This window comes from Cryptotermes secundus, unplaced genomic scaffold (genome assembly GCF_002891405.2).
Source record: "Cryptotermes secundus unplaced genomic scaffold, Csec_1.0 scaffold928, whole genome shotgun sequence".
Taxonomy (NCBI): Eukaryota; Metazoa; Arthropoda; class Insecta; order Blattodea; family Kalotermitidae; genus Cryptotermes; species Cryptotermes secundus.
Window position 1 is genome coordinate 889,282 of NW_019738362.1, and position 10,964 is coordinate 900,245.

The following is a 10,964-nucleotide window of genomic DNA, read 5'->3' on the forward strand; positions in this document are numbered from 1 at the left end:
TTCATGGAGGTAGGCCTAGGCCCACTGGGGCTGTAGTGCCAAGGAAAAAAAACAACATATTTGGTGAAGAGTACTAATTATCAAGTTCCTCATTATGCACTTTCCCTATCCTCCTGTTATTTCTTGTTCCTTATGTTCACATATTCCTTTCATCACCCCATTCTCAAACTCTCTTCGCCTATGATCTTCCTTTGAAACTAAAGACCAAGTTTCACACCCATACAAAGCCACAGCCGGAGTTAAAGGTCCGTATAGTTTGGTCTTTACGTTTCTAGATGAGAGGCGAGAAAGCAGAAGACAATAATATTAACAATTTCGTGTTGTTGAATGTGCTGCTTGCTCCCTCTGCAGCCCCCCCCCAGACTCACACTGTACACAGTGCTTGATTCATACAAAGCGCATGCATCCCCCCTCGTGTCGCCGCCACCTCCTCCCACCTCATGTTTCATCTCTCATTCCTTGGCTCATCCCAACGTCTTTATCCGTTTGTAGCAGTATAAATACTTTCTCCTCGTATTGTGCCGCATTCGCGTGTTGCTAGCTGACCTCACACCACCGGGTCTCGAGGTTACGCCTTTTCTTCAGCAAACGGGCCAGTGTATTGCTACAGTTTTTGTGAATGAGTGTACCTGCGTGCCCGAGGAGCTTCACAGTAGGTAAGGATTGTGCAAAGCGACAGACCGCTTGACATCCGGCGGCAAGACCTACACAACCATATACGGTGATTCAGCGGCGCTCGTTTCTAGTGACTTCTCTCATCCGTCTATCGCGCGCTAACAGTGTCGCATGATAGGGTGATTAGTGCATAATTAATTCGGGCGCACGTGAAAGGAATAGGTCCTGGCCGAGGTTAAGAACGTAGGGAGCTACACCTCCAACCCCCCCACACTCCTTACATTGTCATTATGTCAAGCTATACAGCGTAGAATAAAAGGTAAAAAAAAAAAAAGAACGTAAAGTTACCTCTGTAATTGGGCCGTGCCACAGCTCAAGCGGTTAGTCGCTGGTTTCCCGCCGCGGCGGCCCGGGTTCGATCCCGGGTCTGGTAAAGTGGGATTTGTGGTGGACAAAGTGGCGCTGGGGCAGGTTTTCCCCTAGTGCTTCGGTTTCCCCTGCCAATCTTCATTCCACCAATTGCTCCACAATCACCCTCACCTATCATCTGGGACTGGTACAATAGGCCAGAAGTGGCCGCAGTACAAGGGACTTAGTCCCACCCCATCAGCAATAAAAAAATAATACCTCTGTAATTATGTAATTAAGTACCATCCATGAAGGAATAAGGGGGAGTGGTCAGCTTCACGCCCTTGCCGCTTTATCTCTGGGGATAGAGCCTCCAGGACCCACTGGACAGAGGCTGGATCGTCTGATTAGCGAATAATGAACTGAGGAGGAGAGAGGGAAGTGATCGTTGCCTAATTTGAGTTACTATCCCAGTATTTGTCCGGGGAATATGAAAGAGTGGCCATATTTGACGTACCATCTCGGCGGTTGCCTGGAGAGGCTGAATAAAACCGTGAAAACTTCAGGGCAATTCGGTCTCTGAGCCGAGATTTGAACGCGGCAACTACGGAACACACCCGCTCGCCCGCGACGACGCTGGTTCACAGCAGCGGAGAACCGTCTGTAGGGACGCATGAGAAGCAGGCCGAGTGCACACGGCAACACGTTCGGGGCATGGCGATAAGCTAAGCAGTGCTAAACTCAATAAGCAATAACGCAATGCACAGGACATAATTGCCTATCTAAACAATTAAAAGCGTATTGTCTAGTGGGTTTACCGCCGAGAGAGAGAGCGCCCGACGTTTCGGAGGAACATATTGGCTCCGTTTTGATGGTCGGAGAATAGATCAGGGAAGCCTGATATAGGCCAGTCAGAGGACAGGGGCTGACACAGTGACCAGTTTCTGTAAGGGGATTCAGACAGCCAATGGGAGCAAAGGAAACAGCGCGTTTCGGTCAGCTTACAGCTCAGCCTGCTTGTTTCTTGCTTGCCTTAATTTTCGAGCCTGAAGATCTAGGCGAAATGTTCCTCCGAAACGTCGGGCTTGAGAGACTCAAATCCAGCATCCACAATTTAATTAAGTCAAGCTTTGTGATATTCACGTCAGTGATGATTCTTGTTGAACTCTTCTGGGTTATGACGTCGTGCGGTCCGGTACAAATGTTTCGGAGAGACATTCTGCCTCTATCTTCTTGACTATGGCAATGTGTAGCCTACCTGGTAGGTACTATCATGTCTGAGGAACGTGCAACGTAGAAGCGGACAGTTGATGCCCACGTACCAGACAACACGGTAACACAACCCAGAGAGAACATTCATACAGGTCACAATGAAGTGATAGAACAAGACTCAACTTGCTGTAAAGGGGCGTTATCACCTTCTTCCGAGATCCCGGAATACTGCAGATCGCCCCACCTGGTGGCTGCTGCCTAAAAGAACCGGTTCATAATCAGAGAGAACCATTTCTCGTAGTTAACAGCAACAGGACACAAGTGTCGGTTGCTTATCTGTTTGCAAACACAAATTACAAGCTTCCCTTGTCACGCCACAATATCCAGCGGTCAGAACGTTAAGAGAATGAACCTCAACCAAACTAATAAACCGAAGTCGAAGGTAAAGTTGTCCTTGTGCTTGATTAAACAGGCAGCGCGCTCCAATGACGCGTAGGAATCGCTCCATACATTCTTAACCACTAGATGAATGTGAGTGGCTAGCTTCACACTTCGACCGTTTTACTCCCAGGTACCCATTGGATAGAGGTGTGTGTGTGTGTGTGTGTGGACGCTGTGGAGCAGAGAAAAATCCTGGAATGCAACCCCGGCCGCCCAATCCGTTGCTATACCGACTGAGCTATCCCAGGAGTGTATTTCACACAGCCTTAAGTCCGCGATGGGAAATAGGAAACTCATAGAAAAGTTGCATTTTATTCCCCCCCGGGGGGGGGGGGGGGGTTTAACTTCTCCCATGACTTTCACTCTCCAAACTCTCTTCCACTATTTCATCTCCTTATTACAATGGCTCACAGAACTGGGGGATTAATGTGAATTAATAAGATTTCCGTTCAGGAATACCCAGGCTAGTGAGTACTGCTTAGGTCCTGGATAACATCCATGTATGAAACTGACGTATCAACCTTCCGACTTGTATTCTCTTTCCTGGCTGGACACACATTTGTTGTTGCCACGCCTACACCCCACGTATGTTCACATAAACAGCGGCACTGTGACAGTCGTAAACCTCGCTTTCACACCGTCTTGAAGGACAGTACGACAGAACTGTATGAAGAGACCACTAATGAGAATGGGCCCAGGTATATTTACCAGTAACTCTACCTTCACATGGCATGCTGCAGTTCTGTCTCATGTGGATTTACCCTTTAATGGGCAGTGGTAAATATATGTACCAGCTGATTCAACATTACAGAACCCTGCATTCTGCCCACACAGTGTATCTGTGTGTTCCTTATGGTTCTCACAGTAAACAGCGACTGTTTCCCTAAACATCATTAACCGGTTGCCATAGGGACGCGGTAAAATCAGCTGGCCCCGTTTAGTTATGCGACACGCACACACAAACATCTCTAGTTGCTGTTACGTCCAGCGTGTCTACTAAAACATTGGGAAACGCGATAAACACGCTGTTCTATTCATAACAGCCAATACTGACGTCACTGTACTTTCCTGGTCGCAAGAGATAAACACGTACGGGCTACTCATATGTCGCCGTGATGATCTGCATTACCCGTCTAAAGGAATGACTTGAGACAGTAACGCTCAAATGTACCAGTATAATTTGGGTAATTCGGTGGCTTCTACAGCAATATAAATTGACAAGTGACGCCCGAAACGCAATATTAAAAACGCAGTTCCTCCTTCACAGAGAACACACTGCGTCTCCATTACGAAGACCAACGGGAACGGGCGGGATCTTCAAGAACTACTCTAACGCTCCCCACCGCAACTGGCCCCTACCCTGAGCCAGATGAATGTATCCATCCACATGTTCATAAACTATTTAAGACAAAGGCTATCCCTGTAAACAGGCCGTGGAGGTCCATAGGGTTGTGAGACGTCGAGGCTCCCACATTTGCTAGATCATGGTATTGAACCTTTTTTGTTCGGGTACCCTTATAATTTCTCTTCAACTTCAACTTCGGTCTGCCGGTCACGGTAGCCGAGCGGTCTAAGGCATGTACTGTATTCGCTCGCTCGGAAGCCGGGATCATGGGTTCAAATCCAACACAAGGCATGAATGTTTGGTATGTGTTTATCCTGTGTTAAGTGGAGGCCTTGCGGGAGCTGATCACTCGTCAAAGGAGTCCTACCGTCTATAAAATAATTATGAAACTGAAAATCAGAGGCCAGGGACCAAGGGGACTGTAGAACCTGTGAAAAAAGTTGTTGGTGTACAATTCAAGTTGTACACAGTCTATAACCTACCTCTAAAATAGAGTAAACAAATTACATCCAGAATAATGCATTAACCAGTAAGTTTCAAATGAGAAAAAGGACAATAAAACTATTAAATAACAAATATATTATTGCCTATCATACAAAAATTGATAAAGGCACAGAGGTATTTTAGCAAAGAAAAATCATATGATTAAATATTTCATTAATTATTAATGTGGTTCTGACCTGTTAATGAGATGACTGGGCTTGTTTCTGGCGCGCCAGCACCTCAATTCGGGAACGAATTTGAATTTTACGTACGCCGTAAGATGTCTCCGCGTACCCTCAGGGGTACGTGGACCCCAAGTTCAAGACAATCCGCTCACAGATGGTGGTGAGGTTGTCGGCCTTACGAGCCGGCCGCCCTTTACCCCCATGAAGATTCCTGATACTCAATTATGTTAGAGGCTGAGTGGAACTCAAGGCCACAGTGCGGCTGAAAGGATTAGGTCAATTGAAAAATTCAATGAGCTCATCGGGAATCGAACCCACGACCTTCCGGCTTACAGCTTAGTGCCTCAACCAACTACGCTATCGCGTGTCCCCTAACACCGTGTAATATCTTGAAAACCAACCGACGTTTCAAAAACATGTCTCCATATTCTGGTTAGAAGAATTAAGAAAGCAAAATACCAGCGGGTATTAAGCTTTGATGTTCCGAAACGTCACTTGATTTTGTACGGGTGCCAGGTGAATGCTCACTGTGTTGACGTCTGTGTTTCAGGGTCTGAGGACCGCAGCCAGGGATGAGGGCCCACCTGCTGCTCCACCTCATCGTCCAGGTAAGGGAAAGTGACTTGTCCCTATGCGAGGGTGTGGGCACCGGGCCTGTCAAGGACGGGAAACTTCCGGATAGGCACAAAGACCGATATTCCGCGCCAAGTTCAGTCACAGCGCTGTCTACTCCCATCCTCAGGGTAGATGCAGCCAACAGGTTCCTCCGAAACACCGGTACCTATCTACCAAACTACATGGCGCCTTATCCCAAAAGACGGCAACCTTCGCAGTCACCGCCATGAAAAGCTAAAATCTTCCTTTTAATTTCTCAACCTGAGAGCCATTTCGCATTTAAAAATTTAGCTACTATATACTGTGGTAATGACAAGGAAAGTAACAATATCCCGGGCGAAGAACGGGTATTTCTTCTTCTGTGTTGTATCTAATGAATACTCCGTCAGTTAGTAGATTATGAAACAGCTTATTACGCCATGATTCGGGATCCACGCACTTTGCAAAGCGTTACAGCAGGTTCTCTCTCTTCGCGCCTGCGTGCAGACGTGACTTGGAGCAACACATGTAAACAGCAGCCTCGTAATGAATGGTTACGTCCCCTGTCATTACCTCAACAGGCAGAGGAACTCATGTCCATCCTTGGCCAAACTGGCAGCCGCAGGAACTGATTGCAATTCCGGTTTTGGGCCGCCCTTTCGATTAGAAGACGTCAAACTAATTGCACGGAACAAAGTCGTTGCTCAGCAGCTGACATTCAAGTCACTCAGCTTGTAAAGAAATTCTACGCGTCTTATAGAACCCTAACGTTAATTATCGTGTTCACAACCGCCCCTCACTAGATGGCACTACGAGCCAGATGAATCCAAAAACTTCACACACTGCACTCCGTACTGTGTTTCATCCTTCAAACATTACGTTCCTCAAAGCTGCTTCTATCAAGCCCACCTGAGCAACATTTTGTCCCTCACACCTGACGATGGAAACAGATCCAGTTTCCGAAACGTTGTGTTTCAATACGATGGATAATTCTGAAGATAACAGCCGTGTGTACTGTAAGACGGCAGCATCAGAAACACGCAGACTGCTACATGCACCTCCCATCCGTAAACACATAGAGAACGTAAGATTTAAGGTTTTCACGGCGGTGACTATGAAGAATGCGGTCTCTGGGATGAGGCGCCGTGTAGATATTTTGTTAACCGACGTTTCGGAGGAACGTATGGCCTGCATCTTCAGGGTATAGGAAATCCGCGATCGGTCAACAAAATATTTACACGGAAGACGGCATTCGTCGGCTAGAGACGGACCACTCTGAGAGCACCACTAACAGGATCCTCAAACTGGGGACCTTATAAGCTAAATTTAGACGGCCGGCGGCTGTTCACTGGTCACGCCTGTGCCTCCCGTTATATATATATATATACATATAATTACGGGCTATTTAATGATGCTGTAAGTATCTCAGACTACAGGGCGTCGAATGGGAACGCGGTTCTTGAACACTCCATTAGAAAGGATTTGGAAAGAAGCGGCCGTGGCTCAGAGGTATTATCCCGGAACCTGACTGAAGAGACTAAGGAAAATCACGAAAGGCCTGTCAGTGCAGTGGGTAGTGGAGGATCTGCAAGGCAGAGGAGCGCGTGTCGCCCCTGCACGAGATGTGTATGCTTTAGCTGTTTGTGCTAAGTCTGTCAGCTTTCACTTCTGACTCAATGAAAACATATAACCATCAGGTACTGCATTATATTAGCAGCCTGTTCGAAATTAAGGTCTTGTACGTTAAACCGAGATAAAGAGCCTGTTCTTGAAACAAACTGTACACAGCTTATTTCTCAAGGCACTCTCATGAATACGTCTTTGGTGGTAACTGACAAGGGTTTTAACTAGCTTCACGGAGATGAGCCCTTCTTGAGAAGCCGTCAGTTGTGCAGCCACTCAAGAACTCCCCAGCAGTTTATTGAACCCGGAACTTCATTACCGTGTTAACAAGAGCCCTTCACTGGTCCCTATCCTGAGCCTTATCGATGCAGTTCATAGAACCCTATCCTAGATCTCTAAGATCCACTTTAATATTATCCACCCACCTATGTCTTGGTCTTCCTAGTAGTCTCCTTCCTTCTGGCTTTTCCATAAATATCCTATTAGCATTACTCTTCGCCCTCATTCGTGCTACATGCCATGTCCATCTCATTCTCCGTGACTTGATCATTCTAATTATATTTGGAGAAGAGTACAAGTTATGAAGCTTCTCATTGTGCAGTTTTCTCCAACCTCCCGTCACTTCATCTCTCTTCGGTCCAAATATTCTCCTCAGCACCTTGTTCTCAGACACCATCAGTCTATGTTCCACCCTTAACGTCAGAGAGCAAGTTTCACACCCACACAGAACCGCAGGCAAAATTGACAAGGGTTTAAATCAATAACAATTAAATAAGACCTAAGAGTTTGTGACAATGGTATATTAATTACTGTTTCTGAACATAATCCATCGTCCTGTTTCTATTTAAAACATACAATGTTTCGGAGACTGGATTCTGTCTCCATCTTCAGGTGGAACCTACTCAGTTGGGCCCAATCAATAGAGCTAGTCCATAACTGCGGGCAGTAGCATAAACACAAGATAGGGTATATAAAGAAAGCACAACATAAAACATCTGTGAGAGTTAAGACAAACATTAAGAATATAAAGAAATCTCCAAAGACACGAGACCTAGCATCTATGTGAATGCACTGTTTCACGGCCATTGTCGTTGAAATCAGAGTACTATCAAAACAGAAGTCATCACTGAAGAGACAAATTCTCCGTATGGTACCAACATAACATGACGATGGATAATGTTCAGAAATATAATAACTGTATCACTGAAAATACATTTCTACTTCGGATCTTCTTACCGAGCACCAAACATATATCTCAGTTGATCAGTTTTCTGTTATCACCGCAGGCCTCCAGTCTTAATGCATTACACGGTTGCCAAGCAACGAACGAAGTACGGGCGGGTATAGAACGCTTCTGCGCTGTAAGACCGATTATGGTATAGTATATAGTATAGTATATATATAGTATGGTATATATGGTAAGTTCGTATAGCAACAGGCGTGACCAGAGTGGTTTGAACGGCTGTTGTACTGCGATGTGGAAAGAAAATGGAAAAACTACCACATTATTACTTTTCCTGGATAGTCTCTTTCCAAAAACAGAGATACCACGTATGCGAGAGGTTTCCTCTGGAGACAAAACAAACCGGAGGGGCGGATAGAAGTGACCAGAAGACGAGAAAGAAGACGTAAGAAGATGCTGGATGACTTTGGGGACAGAAGAGGATATTCTTATTTGAAAGAGAAACTTGAGATCGCATTAAGTGGAGGAACTGTTTTGGAAAAGACTGTGGACCTGTCGTCTGACAGATTACTGATGAATGAATGTAAAGAGACTGAGGAAGGGCTGGCCCTTCTAAAGACACACGCGTCCCTAGTGATGTCCTCCACGACGCCTGCATGTTTTATAAAACAGAACTTGCTTCATTACTGAATGAATAGCAAAATGAAAATCATTCAGCAGAATTTAATGAGGAACCTCCAAACAGGTTTGCTGCTCGCGTGGGTGGCGGTCCCACTGGGTCAGTGTCACACAAGAATCACAGCTTGTATCCCCAGGCCTAAGTGTGTGACGTCATGTTTTCATGGCGGGGACGCTAAGCCCTCAGTTTCGCAGGAGACCGGACTACTCTTATATCCTGAAGAAGGAGGCACGAGGTTCCTCCGAAACGCTGCTATCAGACTACACGGCGTTGCATAACAGAAGGCACTAGTCTTCAACGGTTACTTCCTTCCACATGGGCGAATTTATAGCTGGAACGGCTACGAACAGTAGTTACATAATGTTTCAACATTCGCAGGCTGGTGTGGCGGCCATGTTCTACATATGTATTTGTGAGGTGCCAGGTTCGAATCTCGGTCGGGACATCGACAGGGCTGACTGAAACTTTTCGTGATTTTCCTCAATCCCTCCAGGCAAGTGTTTGGATAGTACCTCGGTTGGGCCAAGACCGCTCGCTTCTAGATCCTCAATCCTTCACAATTTGTACTAATCACCAAACATTATTAGTGTGGTCAAATAAATTAGCATGATATGGGGGGGCATTAAGCACACATGGGGGAGATGAGAAATGTATTTAAATATTCAGAGAACCTGGAGGGAAGATGACACTGAAGAGGCATAAATGTGAAGTCGATATTAAGATTAATATTAATAGTACATGGGATGTGGGCTGGATTATACTAGAGGCCAATGATGAACTCTTCTGAAAACGGCAATGAACATTTGGATTCCAGGGATTTCTTGACTCGCTGAACGACCGTTAGCTTCTCTGTAAACATTCCTTGTTTCTCGTGCAATGAGGGAAAACATAAGGAAATACTTACATTGCGGCCTTCTGTACATTTCTCAGACGAAACTTTTATTTCGCTCTTGGGTTCCTGAGGAGGCCGTATAGCGACGGGTTACGGGCCGGACGACAGGGGTTCATCTCCCGGCATGAGCAAAAATTCTTCTCTTCTCCACAGCATCCAGACCGGCTCTGGGCCCCACCCAAACCCCCTATCCCTGGAGCTAAAGCGGCTGAGGCATGAAGCTGACCACTCACTTCCATCTAGTGCTGGGGCTATACCTCCACGCCTCCATATGCCATGATGAAGTACAGGGCTGGTTGTAGCTTCATGTTCGGTTCCAAATTAAGATAAATCTGTGTACACAAGTGAGGGGGCACGCGGTAGCGTAGTTGGTTGAGGCTACAAGCAGCAAGGTCGCTGGTTCAAGTCCCGATGAAGTCATTGGATTTTTTTCAATTGACCTAATCCTTCCAGCCGCACTATGGCCCTGGGGTCGGCTCAGCCTCTAACAGAAATGAGTACCAGGAATTAATTAAATAATTTTCCTGGGGAGTAAAGTGGGGCCGACGTGTAAGGCTGACAGCCTTACCGCCATCTTTGAGCCGATTGTCTAGATAATGTGGGAGCCTCAACGTCTCACAACTCTATGGGCCTTCACGGCCTGTTACAGGGATAGCTTTACCTTTTTACTTTTACTTGCTGTGTACACAAGTGAGGCAAAATGAAGAACTCTCGTAAGTGCAAACGCGGACACGAAACAGCGACTGCTATACAACACACAAAGATCGCTGCATAAACTAACCATAAGCAAACACCAGGGTCCACTCTTTCTTTGCACATGTTACCAATTCGATCACCGGCTGAAGTGCAGCTCTTGCAGAAAGTGTAATATTTAAAGATTCAGTTCCTACCTCACAGAAAACAGAGTCCCATTACACTGCAATTTCTAACAACAGAAGATGAGTTTCCTCACTTTCTACAGCCCACATTTAAATAAATCGCGTTTCCTAATTTGGTTTCACGATCTCTGGTTGTGTTCATGCAGATGTCAACATGCATTCCAAACAACAGATTGTATGCACAGTTCCTTGCCTTTACAGCAACAGGACTTGACGGGCAGACCCACAATGCATTTCATTTATGTGTTGTAAAGTAGGGGTTCTCAACTTCTGTCGGACCGGGGCCCGGCGGTTCAGAAACACTGTTGTAAACACGCCCCATTTGGGTTAAAAACGAGTACTATTTTCGTAACGTCGTGCAGTCTGGTATACGTCTACAGACGGTTCGGAGGAACACGGCGCCTCCATCTTCAAGAAGACATCAATCTCATCACGCCAAATAAATGTAGAATCACGATGTGCAGGAACGTGAGAGAGAAGGCCGTG

General features: G+C 46.1%; 1 protein-coding gene across 1 annotated transcript in view; it reads left to right on the forward strand.

Moving 5' to 3' along the window:
* Window positions 1-551: 551 nt before the first annotated feature.
* The window catches only part of LOC111870911 (mucin-2-like), a gene marked incomplete at its 3' end in the record, with an annotated part of 33,382 nt that continues 22,969 nt past the window's right edge, over window positions 552-10,964 (forward strand). The window contains exons 1-2 of the mRNA XM_033754046.1: window positions 552-656; window positions 5,180-5,237. Coding sequence (XP_033609937.1) covers window positions 5,202-5,237 — 36 coding nt within the window. The remainder of the gene's footprint in view (window positions 657-5,179; window positions 5,238-10,964) is intronic.